Here is an 18,229-nt window from a genome sequence, read left to right on the forward strand (position 1 = left end):
CATGCTGCCTTACCTTACCTTGCCTCGCCTTACTATACGGATACCTACTACCGTGGGTTGACTGCTACCTTATTTAGCATGGCCCACGGCAGTATGCAAGACTGACTGGCTGGCTGGTCCTCATTGACTTGCTTTCATCCATCCATCCATCCACCCATCCACACACACTTGTACGCACACCGCTGGAGATCATGGTCCCGATCGTAGACGCAGTACACTCTTCTAGAGCGGGCTCGTCTGACGAGACTGGCTGTTTCAGAACCTCTCGTGGTTCCATTTACTGGGCCCTGGAAGCTAGGTCCCGATCTCATTTTCACATCGAGCAAGTTTTGAACGGTGTGGTCCGATGTCTCTATTCTCTTTGATCAGCACGTAATGGGATGCAGGGAAATGGATTCATTGGTCATGGGCCAATAACGATCCGAAACATTATAGTCACAGTCAAAAGGTTCACGGAAAGTTCGGACACCGATATAAAAGACATCTCGCAGAGTTGTTGCGGGGAAAAAAGACTCGTCACTTCATTCATATACAACAAGCGACCAGACTGGATATCAAAACCAGGGCCAGTGAGAATTCAAATTACGCAAACGCCTGCCATCCCTCATACATACATGCGGTTGATCCGCAGCCGGGCCGTTGCGGCTGGCTAGCTTCCTCGGAACGAATCCCGGAGCCGGCCAGCAGCAGGCCTTTGCATGCAGACCGTTGAAGTAGATCGGAGTCCGTTTCGAACAACCTCCGCGCTTCCCAAGTCATTAACCCATAGAGGTGGCTCTGTGTGCCACCTCATCCCCTCGTCTCCCACGGTTGCTCGAAGCCTGCGAGATATCTGACAATTCATTTCCATATCATGAGGGCGAACCATGAGCCCAAGGGGCTAGTGTAATGCGAAAAAGTGTGGTATCTGTTACTTGCGAGTAGCAACAACTGAGGGGGTTACGTTAGCGCGTTGCGACGACTACAACATTGACAATGATTAGAGCCACAGAACAGAGACAGACGCCGCGATCCAAAGGAAAAGCGCTCGAGAAAAATGGGAGACATACCGGCTGGAATGACAATGATGAGAATGAGGATGATGATGCCGGCAATCAAGCACATGCGCATCTTGACGTCCTTCCACCACATCTGCTTGCGGACGCGGTTGGCGCCCCGGCGGAAGCCCTGAGCTGACACGGCCAGGTTATCGGTCTTGTCTTGCAGAGCATCCAAACGCTCGCCTCTTTGGGAGACCTTGTTGATGTTCTCGCGCATCACACCGACGGTGTCGTCGATTTGCTATAAATAGATCTTTAGCACATGACTCTAGTGACGCGGTTCCGAGTACGCAGTAAGCGAAACAAATTTGCCCCTGATTGCAACGCCAGCGACGAACAACGAAAAATCGGGAGCGATTGTGGTTCCTGATGCTCAGCTGCTGAGCGGTCGCAGAGAGTCGTCAAATTGCATCGTGGTCAATTCGCTGGAAACTTCCATGTTGCTGGTATCGATTGTGTTGGCTAGGGGACACGGTCGGCTTTCTGACAAACACCACCAACGCGTTTGACGTCGTGAGGTATGACGACTGTTTATCTCCCGCTCAACGACGTACAGTATTGCTTGACGTCGATATCCGACCGATGAGCTGAAGAATTGATGCGTTGCCCCAATCAGGCGTAGTTGGCGACAGCTTAGGTCGGGCGGGTAGCTCGGTCGGTCGTCGTCATCAGGCGTCGGGCAATCCGGGGCAAAACGTCGAACCAAAAAAAAGCCACCTCGCGATGATAACATCAAGAAAAAGCAGCGCAACTTACAGCTTGCAGAGCCTGAGTTCTCGCATTGCCGCCAGCTCCTCCTTGCTGTTGCGTGCCGGCCGTGTTGGCAGCCTGGCCGCTGGGGATGTACGGGTCGTAGGGGGCGTCCTCGGGCATTGTCGCTGTGGTGACGGAAATGTGAGAAAGGTGAAGTTGGGGTTTGCCGGCGGAGCTCGAAGCTGCAGCTGGTGAATAAAAGTCTTGATTCGGACGAGCGAGATTGAGGATTGAGTTGCACGAGGTTCCGAATTTGTTGGAGGATGCGAATGGCGATCGGTCGCGGTTTGTTGATTGATGGTTGTAGAGTGTGTAAAGTGTGGTTGGGAAAGAGGAGAAAAGGTGGTTGGAGCCTTGGAGGGTGTAGGCGGGCTGATGAGGTGGTTAAGTTCAGGTTCAGGTGATGAGACGCCTCCCGCTTGGAAAAAAGAGGCGAGAGCCCAGCCGAAACAAGGTGCCCGTCTGAGGATTTGGGGGGGGATGCGCTGCTGTTTCTTGCCGGGGGTGGCACGGGGGCACGGGGGTTTCCAGGTTGGGGTGGTGAGGGAGACTCAAGACGGTCGGAAGGGGACAACGACGGCCACCTTGGGGGATGCTGGACCACTAATTTTAGTCGAGCTGGGAACGACCCAGCCACTGGAACAAACTAGCAGCAGGACCTCCCAAGGGTTGGAAGAGGCGCAAGAGGCGCGCGACAAGACAATGAATCCGACCGATAGCAACAAAAACCAGTTGATTCCAATAGTCCATGGGTGAGATGGGAGTTGCACGGCCGTCAGGGACGGAGACGGGGCACCGGGGGGGTCAAGAAGATGGATGGTGGAACGGTGGTTGAGGGCCAATCAAAACGACCGTTTCGAGCAGGTCGGAGACGGACTGAGCGGTACGTATCCTTCGTCCGGTGCCTGGGGAACCTGGCGAAAAGTGGAAATGCGCAGTCAGTCACGAACGCAGTGCCAAGTGGCTCTCTCTTCCCTCTCTCTCTCTCTGTCTTTCTCCAACTCAAAAGTTTGCTGTTCTTTTTTGACTCTCCCTGCCTGCGGGTGCCCATAGACATGACAAAGGCCCAGCAAAGGTTGTTCCCTGAATACGAGAGCATCTGGAAGCGTCTCCGGGCCAGCACTGCCATTGCCTCGTCAGCGATTCCTTGAGAGGGGAGAGGACCACTAACGTATCGCAGTCACGACGCAGACTCGTTCCAGAGCCTATTCCCATGGAGACCTTTGCTCCGACCTTCCCACCTTGCTGTGCTGCACTGCTGAGAAGGCTGGGCATTAGATTGGCGTCAGCTTTCTGCGCAGCAAGGTGATTTCTGGCGCCTCCCAAGCATTCGGAGCCAGTGCCACGGACTCGCGGCTTCTGATGTAATCGTCGGGGCGGTGCTGCAGGGTCGTCACGACTCACAGCCTGGACCCCCGACGGAATTGAATTGCCCCGGAGCCATGACTTGCACCATGAGGTGCCACCATCTCATCCGATCCCATCCTCAACCTCTAAATTTCCAGGTTGTCTCCTTGGCGGCACGTGAAAGTCAGCCACGTGATACACGTACTGTCCCCGAATACGATGACAAACCGGGGTCCGAACATTACCAGCCCAGTATGGCTTGATCTTGGACCAAGACCTTACGTAAGGCAGAGCTGACTATTATGTGGCGCAGTATCGTGGCGTTGCCTTCAGACCCAAAGATCACAAGACCAGAGTTCCTCGAATGCCTTTCAACAAATCGAATAGCCAAATGAGTAGCACCCAATGCAAAGATGCCTATTTTAGCGGTTCGATCCGTTCTTGTCTACTGAGAGGAACGGGTATCCCGGTCTATCAAGGAACTTCACCGGCCGGACGTTGAAAATATCTGCCGCTACTTCAACATTCATCACGAGTACCTGAGACCTAGATGAAGCCGGAGACATCAACGCTGCATCACCCGGGACATCACCGCCAGCGCAAAGAAAGCGACAATAAACCCTCAAGCTGAACTGAGCCCGTGCCGCTTCCGCACGTTCTGCGTCGCCGTTGCAGGACCATCCCCCATGAAGCACGCTGCGAAGCTGATCTTACCGCTTGCGATATCTCGACTAACCCTGGACGGTCGCAACTTCGTTTCATCGGCCTACCGGTCGGGCTGTCACGTTGCCATGAGCGTTCAACGAGACAACTGGCAAGTCTACATGACCAGATGCGGTTGAACACATCACAATCTCAGGCTTGCTGCCGAGGAATGGACTTTCCGAGGGCAAATTGCGCTCCTCGCAATCAGCAATGCGGAATGATGAGACTCAATGCCAGCGAACCAGCCGGTGACAAAGCGGTCCACGTACCACGATGTTCCGCTGGCATGCTACTTTACCGTTGCCTAGGCCAAATGGAAACGCATTCTTTAGTCTTGACAGCGATGCCTGGAGAGGCTCAGAGTGCGAGCCTGGCTGCATTCGCCATGCTATGGCTCACTCACGGCCAGGCTTATGGATGGATCTTTGCATAAGACCGGCTCCGAGTGTCCCTACTAAGCGCGCTGGCGGCTGACCCGATGCACTGATGGAATGGAGCGACCAAGTGCTGAAGCTAAATCGTTCGCGGAAATGGGCTCACTCGCTCGAGCAGCCGCCAAGCTTCAGGTCTATGAGTTCCAAAACGGCCTACAACGGCAGAGAACATGAAGACGAGGCCATCCAACAATGCGACGGCAAACGGTCGTCTGATGTCCTTCGATTGTCTGCTCCGAAAGCATCACATCGCTCCAAGCAAACAACATCCGAACCTGAAGGAATCAAGACCCTACTCTCGACAGTCAACCTGAAAGATTCTTGGCGGCGGCCTACGGCGATTCCCCCGCTCGCTACCAATTCTTACTTTTTAGCCCAGCAGCAGGGCGGCGGCGGCCCGGACAGCTTTGGGCTCAATTTGATGCTGATTGGATCAAGTCTAAAGTCCGGGACCAGCGGCATATTGACCCTGTCGCTTCCTAGCCACCCCAGAAGCTCTGCTGATCAACGACGTCAGCTAGCCCCGTTTTATTCATGTTATTCATTCAAGTTATTCAAGCGGAACTCCAACAAGTGGCATCATGCGGCATACCGCTGCCCAGAAGCAGAAGCAGATGGCTGCTTGCACCGCGCCGTCTCGCTGGGCAAGGTCGCAGCGCAAAACCAAATCACCAGAATAGTATGCCACAAGCAGTCCTGAGAAGACACTATGGTGCTCACAAAGTCAATCCACTCAAGTGTGGTCCGGCTTTGACCAGATGCAAAGTCTAATCCGAATAATAGCAGCCGCAATGTCAGTGGTTAAAAGACGAACCAGTGGGTCACGCGGCATGGCAAGCAGGCCTCAGGCCTGAGAGGAGACACAGAGAAAAGAAACACAGGCTGGGAAACATCGATGATTTAGTGTTTCTCGCAACAAACCTTGGGTCGACAGCGGGACTTAGGTAGCCCCAACAGTTCCCACCTGGGTTCCGGAAACGTCACCAAGTTACCTCCCGCAGTGCGAGCTGGGGGATGCCAGCGACGGGTCAGCGATATGCAGCACCAAGCTCATGGGATGGCAGGGGTTCGGACCACAGCCGGACGCGCTGTGAATGGGACGGTTGCACAAGCATCACAAGCATGTTGAACAAGCTTAGCTGCCAATGCTAACGCTAGAAACAGAAGCAAGGAGGATGGCCAAAGCCCAAGGGCAGACTGGCACATTGAGTGGCACCAGGAAAGAAACAAAATATCCTACCGGCAGGCTGCCCAATGACTGGAGGCAATGGACAGCATCAAACACACGAAACCACAACAAGCACACACGGCGGTGAGACATTGTTAGTTGTAAGACTGGGTCTCGTTCAGCTGGTTTCGCGATTGCTTGATTACCCAGTCTTACCAGTCCCGAAATGCACTCGGCTCTCATACCTCAGTGCCTGTCCTATTTGTTGTTCCCCAGTCCAACTTTAGCCAGAAACGAAGGCGAAATTCGACTTTGCGGGATCCTCTTCGCAAAGTTCGTATTGCTTTTTGGGCTATTAGTGGACCTCCGCCGCTCCTTTACTTCCTCGGTCTCTCGACTCGAACGGTTCCGTCTTTGCTGGTGTCTTCGACTGCTCCTGACCAAACTCGTATTTACTTGGGGCTAGAAGTTGCTTCTCCCCTCCCACCTTCGTTTTTTGTTTGTTCCTCACGGACGACTACGGCAGATGCAGATTTAAGAGACAGAATAAGCAGCAGCAGTCAAGCAGTAGTGGCAGCAGCAAGCGTGCGCACCTCCACCGTCATCGCTCCTCCTCGATCCTCCCCGGTTACTTCGGTCTGGACGACGCGAGCCTGGATCCTGAACCTGGCAAACTGGGCTTGCCTGACCACCTCGGAAACTGACAAGGTGCTACTGCTTCTTTGAGGGGTGTGTCCAACCTGCATGCACGTACACGCCAACATCAACATACAAGAACACGCACTTTCCCAGGCTTAAAACAGTATTGGTGTGTGTGTGTGTGGTGTGGACAGACCTGCCGCCATACGACTTCACCTCTCGTTTGTTGAAGAGGGGAAAAAACGCCAACCAACCTTGCCGATTCTTAGCTCGCATCATCGGAGCTACTCCATTACCTCACGAACGTGGCCCGACTCCCATGCGCACCGTCTGCCCGGTTTATGCCAAAAAGTCTTGACATTGTGCAAGTTTTTGGCCGCTTTCTTATTCCAACCTTGCGGCATCCACTCGTTCTCTATTTTGACACTTAATCGACGCTTCCCCCAGATTCCCAATCTTCAGTCCAACCTTTCATGCGGTGCGGTCCGTTCATCAAAGCCAAGGATCCCTCCCACTCCAACCTACCGCATCATGATCGCAATGCGGGGCCGGTCAACATGGTCTTCTGTAAGCCGGCTTTTGCCGGCATTTTTACTGGCGACCGTCCAAGTCACCACGGCATACAACCTGGATACAAGTGACCAAGGTGAGCACGAATGATAATTTGATGACGATCTCGACTGACAAGCGGTATGCATAGCTGGTATCAAAACTATTGCGAGGTCAATGACTGAAGATCTAATGTCGTTCTACGACGGAGACCAACCTGGCAAGACCCCAGGTCTTCTCCCCGATCCATACTACTGTAAGTGCATATCCGAATCCCTGTTCCTGCTCTCAACTAACACAATGCCAGGGTGGGAGGCCGGCGCGATGATGGGCACCATGATCGATTACTGGTACTACACAGGTGACAGCACTTGGAACGACGTTGTCACCCAGGGTCTCCTCCACCAAGTTGGTAAATTTAACGATTACATGCCAGAGAACCAGACACGAACCGAAGGAAACGACGATCAAGGATTTTGGGGGCTCGCAGTCATGTCTGCCGCCGAGTACGGGTTCCCCAACCCCCCGGACGACAAGCCACAATGGCTTGCACTGGCACAGGCCGTGTTTAACACCCAGGCTGCGCGGTGGGATCCTGACCATTGTGCAGGAGGACTTCGATGGCAGATCTTCCAGTGGAATAACGGCTACGACTACAAGAACACCATTTCCCAAGCTTGCTTCTTCGCCCTTGCTGGACGCCTGGCTGTATACACTGGCAACTCGTCCTACTCCGACTGGGCCGAGAGGACTTGGGAGTGGATGGTTAACGTCAAGTTCATTTCCGACGATTATTACGTCTACGACGGCGGACACATTCAGTACAACTGCACCAACATCGTCCCGTATCAATGGACCTACAATGCTGGCGGCATGATCCTTGGCGCTGCCGCCATGTACAACCACACTGGCAGCGAGGTGTGGAAGAACCGGCTCGACGGGCTGGTCAAGGGCGCAGATGTCTTCTTCGTTGGCGAGGAGAAGAACATCATGCAAGAGGTAGCATGCGAGACGGTGGAACTCTGCAACCTCGACCAGCAGTCCTTCAAGGCATACCTTAGCCGCTGGCTAGCGGCCATCACTAAATGGGCCCCGCATTTGACTGATGGCATCATGTCCAAGATCCGCGCTTCATCTATCGCAGCTGCATCGCAGTGCACAGGCGGTACGAACGGACGCATGTGTGGGCTGAAGTGGACTGAAAACGGGACTTGGGACGGAATGCAGGGCGTCGGGCAACAGATGGCCGCGCTCGAAATCACACTCGGCAACCTCATCGAAAGTTCCAATGCACCTCACACTGCAGACGTTGGCGGCACTTCTCAGGGCGATCCTGGAGCCGGAGGTAACGACATCGGCCGGACGGTCCCTGCGGTCTCGACTTTACCCCCATTAGGCGGCGGTGATACGGCTGGTGCGGCAATCTTGACGATGGTTGTGCTTGGTCTCCTGATTGTGGGTGTCATATTCATGATGCTGGACGAGACGTCCAAGAAGCCCATGAAGGAGAGATTCTTCGATTTCCGTTCCGCGCTCCTCGGTGGCGGTGGCCTTGCTGCACTAAGTACCAAACGAAAGAACGAAGACATGAACGAGAAGGGTAAGGGGATTGATAACGATGCATCGAGCGACGGTGGCAGTTCGCGTGAAAACGGAATACTGTCTCCTTTGCCAACGAAAGGATACACAATGAGTAGCCACCAAGGCCTGCCACAACGAGGAAGTGTGCTCTCTCAGATGAGCGGGACAACAGCGGTCACGGATCCGCCTCCAGGAATCCCCATGGTTCGAGAGAAGAGGTTGAGCAGGAAGAGCCGGAACCCTGCATTGCGCAACAGCATTGCGTCACAACGATCGGCTCGAATCGAGTAGAACCTGTCTCGTTCCACTGCTGGGGATCGGAGCAAATTGCATTCAATATTAAAGGCGTTAAATGGCGAGGACAAACGGACTTCTGGAACATACTTGGATCTTACATATGCATTGGGTTGGCATCATCCGGCATTCATTGGAGAATAAAACCGAATAGTCATGGCCGGCTATTACGACACAACAAGCTCCAGAAAATCGAGAGCTGGGGAAGAGCCCACGACATTATGACGACTTGTACATAGATAGATGATGCCAATTGTAATTGAAGCCGCTAATTGGCTACTCTCGTAACGAGACACTCGAGTGAATAAATCCGAGAATCGGGGTACAGTGACGGACTGGAACCAAATGCCTTACTTCCCGTCTGACGGGGCCGGCACGGCGCCGCTCCCAGCTCCGTCCGCCGAGATGACGGGCGATTCTCGCGGCGAATTCTGTGGCGGAGCTCTCCACATAAGCTTGGCATCAAGGCGACATCCGGAGAGCTCTAGATAAGAATGAATGAGAACAGAGGATAGAGTTTCCAAGCCTTCCGGCAGCTAATTTAAACCAAGGAAACGCCAGAACTCAGAACGGCGGAGAACTCCCTGATTGAGGTAGGAAGATTTTGAAGATACCACGCAATTGGATGTGTTTCCTTACGTTTCTCGGATTCGACCTTCCGGCGAGCTTGTCACTTTGAACTCTGACAGCTCAACTCTGGGCTGACAAGACTTACCCCCTTGTCAATGGTGAAACTTCCCATGGATGTGCAACTACCAAATATCCGTCCATACACTCACTCGCACGCGGTTTTATATCTCCCCCGCTCCTAGAGCATTGGAGCGCAGCCAATGAAGGGCTGGGTATTTCCTGTTCACATGCCCGAACACGAGGGGGGTAAGGAGGGATGTGGGGTGGTGGTGGTGTTGCGTGTTTCGAGGACGTGGTTGTGTAACCATGCCAGATGACGATGGCGGCACAATTACGGTCTCTTTTTCGAGAGATAATAGGCTATACCGAGGCATCTTCTTATCCTTTGGAGGTGGTCTCTAAAGTCTTTCTCAGCGCTACTGAAGAGGAAGGAGCGAATTGGTGATCAGTCCTGCATGGCCATTTCGTTTCATCAGAAGTTGATGGTCGTTGCTCTCGATGCCGTTTTGCGGGGGGATTAACACGACTGTTACTTCAGTAGGCTATTTGTACAGACTACTTACTATACAGGCAGCGAGATTGGAGGGGTCGAGAGCTAGCTTGGTGGCCGTAGCGTAGCGCTCCCGTGTGAAAGGTTCCTAGCGGTGCTAGTTGAGCCAAACTGCCGCTCTTGGAAGTGGGTGGCACTGGTGGGCACTAAGATATTATGTCGAGGGCTAGCTTAGGTCTGGTTTCTAGAGATGGGGGAAGAGGGGAAATCAAATCACCGGGGATATCCATACGTTACCTTCTACGAGATGGCGATGTTACATCATTCTGCGGACTTGCGCCTCCCCGCTGGACGCACGCACATGGGATGGGCATGTCTCTGATGGAGACTTTGTGTATAAGATATGCGACTCTGGCCAGCCTACATGTGCCTAGGTAAAATTTAAGTTTTAGTCCTTTTAGGATTACTGATTACTTTATCTTGTGGACTACTCCGCACCGAAAGCGAAATCCTAACAAACTGGGTCACTTTTTCTTTTGGAAGAGGGAAACCCTGGGCGACGTTATAGTCGGAGATCTTTTCCGTCTGATGTTGTACCGGCTTTCTATCGGACAAACCGGCACGGACTTTGGAAACGTGCGTGAGCTTTCGCTGCGATTCAGTCCTATTCAAAAGCGTTGAGGGGTAGCAAAGCTGTGTAGATACAAGACCAGGACCTTCACCTCACCTCACCTTCTAAGAGACGATTGAACCTTCTCACACAACACACTGAATCAACATGGCGCGAGAATACCTCTATGCGGCTTCATCAGCCGCCCTCGGGGCCTACATCCTCTGGACACTGGCAGAGAAGTACTTCACCTGGTCACACGGCTCACACCTCACAGCAAACCACACCCTCGCCAGCCCGCTCCTCGCAACGCTCCTCATCCTCCCAGCCCTCATCTTATACAAGCAAGCATGGTACCTCTTCAAAATGAAGGCCCTCCGCTGCGGCCCCGCGCCCACGTACCCGCACAAGGACCCGATACTCGGCACCGACTGGATCCGCGCCTCGCTCGCCCGGCAAAAGGAGCACAAGCTCCTTGAGTGGTGGCAGGACGTCTTTGGCGCACTGGGAAATACTTGGTGGGTCAAGACGCCCGGCGGGTGGGTGCTCATGACGAGCGAGCCGGAGAATCTGAAAGCGATTCTGGCGACGTCGTTTGAGGCCTTTCCTATTATTGGGCCAAGGCGGGAGGCGGTACTGCCGATTTTGGGGGAGGATGCGATTTTCTCGGCCAACGGGGAGGTGTGGCATGGTGCTAGGGCGATGATGAGGCCTAGTTTTGTGAGGAATCAGATTGCGGATTTGAATTGTTTTGAGACGCATGTTGGGGATCTTATTGGGAATATTCCCAAGGATGGGGCTACGGTGGATTTGCAGGCGTTGTTGTATATGATGACGATGGACTCGGCGACTGACTTTATGTGAGTACTCCAAAGAGATAGACTTGGCGAGTGAGATACAGACATACTAACGATACCTCTCCAGGTTCGGACACTCCACCAACATGCTCACAACGCCGTCACCAGAAGCCCGCGACTTCACCTCGACCTTTGAATATATCACCACCCGTTCCGCCATCCGCTCCCGCCTCGGCCTGCTCACCTTCCTCGACAACGACAAGAAGTGGGATGAAGGCCTGAAGAAGATCCACGGCTTCTGCGACAACTACATTCGCAACATCCGGGAGGCCGACCCGGAAAAGAAGCAGGACCCCGAACGGGGCTACGTGTTCCTCAACGAGATGATTGGGAAGCCCGGCATGACGCCAGACTACATCCGCGCGCAGCTGCTCTCCATGATCCTCGCGGGGCGTGATACCACGGCTTCGACGCTGTCCGCGCTGTTTTGGATCCTGGCGAGGAGGGGGGACGTGGTGAGGAGGTTGAGGGGCGAGGTGGAGGCTTTGGAGGGGGAGGAGGCCTACGTGGGAGGAGATGAAGGATATGAAGTACCTGAACATGGTGCTCAAGGAAAGTGAGTTTTTACCCATCTGTTGTCTGAGAGGAAGGGATGGGACTTTGGGATAGAGTGCTGACGGTGCGATGCGTCTTACGTAGTCTTGAGATTGTACCCGACTGTTGCGAGCATGTCGCGCGGCACGGCGCGGGATACGACGCTACCTGTCGGTGGAGGGCCCGATGGGAAATCGCCCGTCTTCATCCCGAAAGGCACAGCTGTGCGGTGGTCTCTGTTCTGTCTTCATCGGAGAAAGGATCTGTACGGCGAGGACGCTGATGAGTTCCGCCCCGAGCGCTGGGAGGAGATGCGGCCGTCGTAAGTTTATGCACCCCTTCCGTCCCCTTTTGATCATATTCCAAACCTGGGTTTGTTTCTTTTATTGATAACAGGCTTTTGCTGACTGGACGAAACTCAACTCTACAGATGGGATTATCTCCCCTTCTCCGGCGGTCCGCGGATTTGCATTGGGCAGCAGTTTGCGCTGACGCAGATGAGTTACTTTGTGGTGAGGATCTTGCAGACTTTCAAGGACATCCAACCGAGGGATGAGAGGCCCATGTTGCAGACTGTGGGCATCACAACGAAACTGCCTCATGATGTCTTGTTGAGCTTTACGCCGGCTTAGAATCCGCTGATGATACGGAAGGCTGGTGTAGATGGGTGGGTTGGACGTCATTGTAGAGGAAACTGCAGAGAAAACTCTTTTCCATGAAGAAACTTGACATGCCGATGGAGTCATTTCTTAAGTATTACATTTGTGTATGTTGCCCCTTTGCTGTGAGAGCTGCAGCCGAATCGAGCCATGGTCAGAAATGGGTTTCCTACACTCACCCGTTAAGTACACTCGAATTTCTATGTGCCTGTTCTTCAGATCCGACCCAACGTCTGTCGTCAACTTCCATTCTTATTGTTTTCACATCGATCGTTTTTCTGTTCCAAAGTTGGTACATTTCGTTTAGATTCTGAGTCGTTAAAAGGAAGAACACCACATTTGCTTCATCGACCATTGTCACATTCCTCAACGTATCACCTTGAGCAACCACGCAAACGACTGCCAAGAGTGTCAACGCAATCGGACGGGGGCTTCAGTCGGCCCAAGACGCCCACCCAACCTGTCAAAGATCTCGCAGCACCAGGAGCCCTCGAAAAGTGACAGCGCGGCATGCAGGTATCTCGCCTGCATCTCACAACCCCGGCAATGCAGCCAACGACTGGAAAAGATGCGTCGCGCACTGGTTCGACCCCAGATACCACGATACCACCGACCTGCACGATACACCCGCAGATTGGACGCACCGGTGACATGCTGGATCTCTCACACACCATCTGCTTTCTCATTCGTCTCAGAAGGAGCGATGAACAGTGATCAAAGTTGCGTCGCATTGTGCAGATTGGTGGAGGGGAGTGATTCTGGTGGCACCGTTGTGCATATTACATGTCTTCTGGAAGCGAGAAATTAATGAAAAAAAGAGTCTCAGTTCGTCGTCTATCACCAGCACGATTGGGCTTAGGGAAGAAAAAGTTCCATGCTAATGTTGGTCACGCCTTGGCAGGATGTGCGGTCGGCGAGTTTGCGGATGCAAGGGCTTGCAGCAACCAAAGTCATGTCTCAAGCCCACCGCCTTGACCCCTGGTCGAGGAATAAGAAAACGTAGATGGCCAATCTCAATCTCAATCTCATCCTCTGAACCGGTGTTTCTCCCTCGAACTGTTTTCCTGGGGACCATGATGATTTCAACCGAAACTCCTTCGCTCAACGAGTCATTAAAACGACGGGCTTTCGTTCGTGTTAGACATGTACGGGAACCGGCGTATTCGTGCAAGGGTTAGGTAGACCCGATTGTGTCTCGTTGCGTGACGGGCTAGAGGGAGATGACAAGCGGGAGTGAGCTTTCGAATTTGGACAGTGACGGGGCCCCCGTTCTGGGAGAGGAGGAGAAGCTGGCTCATGAGGTTCAACCTGTCTCGTGGCACCGGGAACGTCGATGCGTGTAGCCGACTCGACAGCTCTCACTCAGATCTCTTGCTCCAAGTTGGGAGATCACAGGATGAAGGGGAGCTTATTCGATATTGCGCATCCTGACAACAAAGAAGGGTTTTCGTGTGTCTTTCCGTCTGGTTTTCATCGAGTTGGATTTGTGCTCAAGACTTTGAAAGCTCTCGGTGAAGGTCGAGACTCGAGGACCTTTTGTTCGGTACATGGAAGACCTCCACCCAAGACCGCCAGTTTCATCGTGCCGCCGGAGCGAGACAAGAGAAGGCAAGGCGTTAGTATCTTCACTAGCAAACACAAACAGCCCGGGGGTCTACGAATATATGATGGAGAAGGGAAAGGTGGAAATGGCGCAACGGACGAGATCTAAGGTTATTGTTGGGTTGCGGAAAGGGAGGTGGACACCCATGCTTCAACACCTCTTACATGCCCCTTTGGGAAGCAAGCAAACCAACATATTTCTTCTTCCAACGCGATCTACATTTCTGTTTGTCACGTTTTCTCTACCAAGGCTCTAGAGGGGGAGAGAGAGAGAGTCGAGAAATGAACCAGAGTGATAGAGTCCTTACCAGGCACTGAAAAGATACGTTCTGTTTGTTAGTAGACAAACACCGCAATCTAGAGCCGCACAAACGACTGACCACCAGACGGGAGTGCCGTTTCGGTTAGCCGCAGGAAGATAGGTGCCCATTCGGTGAGGTTTCCCCAAGCCGGTCCGTCGTTGGCGACAGAAGCAAAGATGAAGGGGTAAACCGCAGATGGATGAGACCAGACTCCCTCACCCCCCCCCCCCCCTCCTACCGAGAAAGGGGGCGAGAAGCTACGTACGGGTTCCCGCGTAGGTACAGTAAGAAAGCCAGGGTAGATGAGAGACATGGACGGAGAGGCCAACTTAACAGGATCGTCGTCCACAAGGAACTGTAGTCTGCCACTTCTTTCTTGATTCTACAATTTCAACTGCCGTGGGACGAAGAAGGAGCGTGCGTTGGTTTCTCCCAGGACAATCCTTCATTCCTACAAGATTCCCGGATTCCTGGTCCTGCTTCACCAAACTCACGGATTACCCGTGTACGCAAGAAGCTCCAGGACGTCCGCCCGCCCTTGACACAGCTCCCGTCTCGATCCATGATTGCCGGCCCTTCCCCCTTCCATCCCCGGACCGCCATCGAACGCCTCTCCCGCAGCCCACGCTCCCTAGACTGGGCCATCTGAGCGTCTCTGCCGTTCAAACGGGCAAAACACAGAACACAACGCACACCTTCCTCCCTCACCCCTTTAGCCGCAAGCCATGTCTTTCTACGAAGGGGACAGCCGCACCGGCCCTCAACCAGCGCCGCCGCCCCGAGCTCTCACGGCCGGCGAGATCGGAGCCATCATCGGCACCGTGACCGTCTTCATCGGCGTCGTGGGGGCACTCTTCTTTTACCGTACACACAAGGCCAAGAGGCGTCGGGCGGAGCATGGCGAGAGGGTTGACGACGACGACGACGACGAACACCGGCTGCACGAGACGAGGCACCAGAAAGGCGAAGACGGACTGTTCCAAGGAGGAGGAGGGAAAGTGGTGACGAAACCGCTCCCGGCGAGGAAAAAGACGTGGGACCCTTATGAAGGGGCGAAGACGGATGAGTCGGATGGTAAGTTGTTTCTATTCATGGTGGCCCAGGGCGTCCATATGTTGACTGTCGTGAAGCTGAGAGAGGCGAGAGCCACGAAATGCGCACCCAAGAAAGGGTGCGATCATAAGCTTCGGGAGATAGTCGTTGGACACCGCGCCATTATTTGGGTTTTTTGGTATTAAGTCTCAACTGTATTGTCCCTGGTCTGCCGCGATATTTGGGCCAAGGCGAGGTGCCATTTTTGATGGCTTTAGAGGCGACTGTAAGATGAATTAGAATCAGCATATCCCTAAAGCACATAGAGCCTGTTTTGTTCTTACGCGGACGAGGCAAGATGAGCGCGCCCCCGACCTCTTCTCTGAAGTGGTGTGCTGCGTGTGCTGGATAGACATGTCAGTCTTTGGAGTAGGAAGAGGCTCGAATCGTCAAATTGAACACGTCCATAAACTGAATTGTATTAAACGCCAAGTCCTATTCCAACAACCATGATAGACTGAGCAAAAATGGGCATTCTGACCCGCTTCGTGATCTTACCTAAACGCCAGGAATGCTTCTCGACCCAACCGATTCATACTCTACCATAAATCAAAATCTGATGCACATGCTGCTACTGTTGACCAGGTTTGGGCATATAGCGGCTTCTAAACGCTTGGCTGATGCTGAATCTGCTCCCGATGCCGCCATCTTGCATCTTACTCGCGAGGGCCTCCTCGAGAGCAGATTGTGTTACAGAGGCGTCTACTGGCAATTAGCACTGCTCATAACTAATAATTCATTGCGGAGCTTACCATCTAAGTCACTGAAGCTGCTGCCCATGCTCGGAGTGCCGTCGCTTCCGTCTCGCGAGTACCCCTTTCTGCTTGGGCTCTTGCCAGACAGCTCGGCCGGGCGCCGCGGAGAGAGGGGGCCAGTTGGGCGTCTCTCCCCTGTCGAGGGGCCCCTGGATACCATGGCTGGCGAACTCGTTGACGAATCTGATGTCTCGGAGTGGTGAATCTTCTCCTTGCCTTTCGGCGTCCGTCGGGCGTGTCGAGGGTCGCCCCGCAAAGTAGAGCCCATGTCTTGTGCTGATGTGTTGGATGATTGTGGTTTGTATTGGAGAAAAGCAGGCTCGGTGTCTTCATCTTCGTCTTCGAGATCAGTCGGTCCGTCGCGCTGCTGGAAGCGAGGTGGACGACGAATGATGCGCGATTGCGCTGGGCTGGACTCATCATCCGAGGAGGTCGGCGAGCTTAGCTCGTCGGCGTCAGGCGAAGTCGGTTCTGGGCTCCTGGGAGTACTCTGGATAGGGAGCGATGATAGGCGACGTCGCTGATTGTCGTTGGATGGCCGCGAAGTAGCGGGCTTGCTCTGGCGGGTCGTAGAACCGCCGCCCAGGTTGCGTGTTATCGTACCTGAGGAGGCATTTCGTGTGATGTTCGGCCGGAGAGAGCTCGTTATGGGCGTCGCTGGTGTGCTTGTATCGGTTCGGGGGAGCGGTGAGTCGCGTCGGATGGATAGCGCGGAGACAGTTCGTTGGTGGGTGTGTGGCTCGGCGCCAGGAACGGGGGATGGAGCAGAGGAGCCCTTGGCGGCAGCGGCAGCTTTCCGGACCTGGGCTCGAAGCTGCGCAGTGTGCCGTTCGGTCAAGTAGGCTACTTGCTGGAGAAGGAAGTCGACAGTCACATCGAAATGTGCGGCTCTGGGTAATGAGTGAGCTTGATGGCGTGGTTCCGGTTCCTCGGAAAGACTTACAGTTCATTCCCTATACACAACCAAGTTAGCAATGTTCAGAAGCTTGGGGGCTCAAAATGCTAGCCAGAACTTACAGTCAATCTCTTGTTTGGTTGCGCCAGAGATGATGTTCCATAGCACATCGTCCTTGGCGGAATCCCAGTTGACCTGCATCGTGGAGTCGCATTAGTGTCGGTCCCGCGGCTATAGGCACCCGGACGGCTATGGGCGGATGGACTCATGGGCTCACCGGAGGGGGATCCGTGAACCCGCCCCGCAGAATGGGCAGTCTGACGAAGACTGTGTACGTGGGATCAGTCATTCCGATCGTGCGTTCGTCATGCTTGCTGGCTCAGCTCTGGGAATGGTGACAGCCTTGGAGGTGTAGCTTGGGAAGAGTGCGACTTGAAGGAGTGAAGATGACGGAAGAGGGCTGGCTCCCGCTGTCGTTGAGAGCCTTATCGGAGCTGCGGGAGCGATAAGGAGCCCGTGGTGGGGCGGCTGATGACGGCTGGGGCCGGGTGGGCTTGGTGTGGCCTGGTACTTGTACTACGTACTCTTCAAGCGTTTCGGGGAGCGAGCAGGGCAACTTCGTCTCAGGTTCTCAGCATCGTCCCTTGTCCAACAACATGCACTCACACCAATCGCGACGAACCACGGTATTTGTAGCAAGGTGCTCCTTGCCAGGTAGAAGGGACGCCATCGGTCGCATCGACATCTACAAGAGAGCATCGTCAAGAATTCTTTGCTGAGAGTGCGGTATCTTCAAAGAGCTCCAGCATTGGTACCTCTTCGTCTGCGGATTTAGGCTGATCAAATCCTCAAGGGGAAGATGACATCTCAAAATCGTTAGCCACAACCAGCAGGCGCCTCTCTAGGGCGGGAGGTCAGATCAGACTGGGATGCGTGTTCGATCCCAGCTTGAGCACCAAGAGATGTAGCCTACCGAAGTCAGCAATACGAGCTAGCGTGGGATATTCTGGTCAGCTCAGTAAGCACCCAGCTGCTGCCGCCAACAACAGGCCACGACGGCCATAACTCCCTGTACAAAGAGGACATGTTTTCTGCCGCAAGATCAGTAGAAGCTAGAGTGGCCTCATGACCCTCCTCGAAGCAAGGCCAGGCCACCATCGCGTCCATTGCCGCAGGCGTTTGCCATCCTCCAATTCCTATGCACTCACGACAGTCCGACACATCACAAGAACGGGAAGCTGATTGAGATGCCGTCTTCTTCAGAACGACATAGAGCCACGGGCTTTGGTCTAC

The 18,229-nt window shown here is 53.9% G+C and overlaps 6 protein-coding genes across 6 annotated transcripts; 4 read left to right on the forward strand and 2 right to left on the reverse strand.

Moving 5' to 3' along the window:
* Window positions 1–910: 910 nt before the first annotated feature.
* SNC2 (Vesicle membrane receptor protein (v-SNARE)) lies at window positions 911–1,913 on the reverse strand (the record flags this gene model as incomplete). The annotated part of the gene is made up of 3 exons (XM_053192279.1): window positions 911–930; window positions 1,050–1,281; window positions 1,797–1,913. 3 exons carry the CDS (start codon window positions 1,911–1,913, stop codon window positions 911–913), a joined length of 369 nt encoding a protein of 122 aa, XP_053050443.1.
* A 4,914-nt stretch (window positions 1,914–6,827) lies between these two features.
* N0V96_011313 (uncharacterized protein) lies at window positions 6,828–8,507 on the forward strand (the record flags this gene model as incomplete). Its single annotated transcript, XM_053192278.2, has 2 exons — window positions 6,828–6,891; window positions 6,943–8,507. The coding sequence occupies 2 exons, from the start codon at window positions 6,828–6,830 to the stop codon at window positions 8,505–8,507; spliced, it is 1,629 nt and encodes a 542-aa protein (XP_053050442.2).
* A 1,901-nt stretch (window positions 8,508–10,408) lies between these two features.
* Window positions 10,409–11,657, forward strand: N0V96_011314 (uncharacterized protein; the record flags this gene model as incomplete). Its single annotated transcript, XM_065759237.1, has 2 exons — window positions 10,409–11,058; window positions 11,165–11,657. The coding sequence occupies 2 exons, from the start codon at window positions 10,409–10,411 to the stop codon at window positions 11,655–11,657; spliced, it is 1,143 nt and encodes a 380-aa protein (XP_065612134.1).
* A 108-nt stretch (window positions 11,658–11,765) lies between these two features.
* Window positions 11,766–12,263, forward strand: ALT2_2 (alanine transaminase alt2; the record flags this gene model as incomplete). Its single annotated transcript, XM_065759238.1, has 2 exons — window positions 11,766–11,953; window positions 12,062–12,263. 2 exons carry the CDS (start codon window positions 11,766–11,768, stop codon window positions 12,261–12,263), a joined length of 390 nt encoding a protein of 129 aa, XP_065612135.1.
* Window positions 12,264–14,919: 2,656 nt separating this feature from the next.
* N0V96_011316 (uncharacterized protein) lies at window positions 14,920–15,377 on the forward strand (the record flags this gene model as incomplete). The annotated part of the gene is made up of 2 exons (XM_065759239.1): window positions 14,920–15,268; window positions 15,325–15,377. 2 exons carry the CDS (start codon window positions 14,920–14,922, stop codon window positions 15,375–15,377), a joined length of 402 nt encoding a protein of 133 aa, XP_065612136.1.
* Window positions 15,378–15,857: 480 nt separating this feature from the next.
* Window positions 15,858–17,285, reverse strand: N0V96_011317 (uncharacterized protein; the record flags this gene model as incomplete). Its single annotated transcript, XM_053192275.2, has 5 exons — window positions 15,858–15,988; window positions 16,039–16,931; window positions 16,985–16,994; window positions 17,059–17,131; window positions 17,214–17,285. 5 exons carry the CDS (start codon window positions 17,283–17,285, stop codon window positions 15,858–15,860), a joined length of 1,179 nt encoding a protein of 392 aa, XP_053050439.2.
* Between the last annotated feature and the right edge of the window lie 944 nt (window positions 17,286–18,229).

The sequence above is a fragment of the Colletotrichum fioriniae genome, assembly GCF_027942845.1.
Source record: "Colletotrichum fioriniae strain IMI 355084 chromosome Unknown scaffold_17, whole genome shotgun sequence".
Lineage (NCBI taxonomy): Eukaryota > Fungi > Ascomycota > Sordariomycetes > Glomerellales > Glomerellaceae > Colletotrichum > Colletotrichum fioriniae.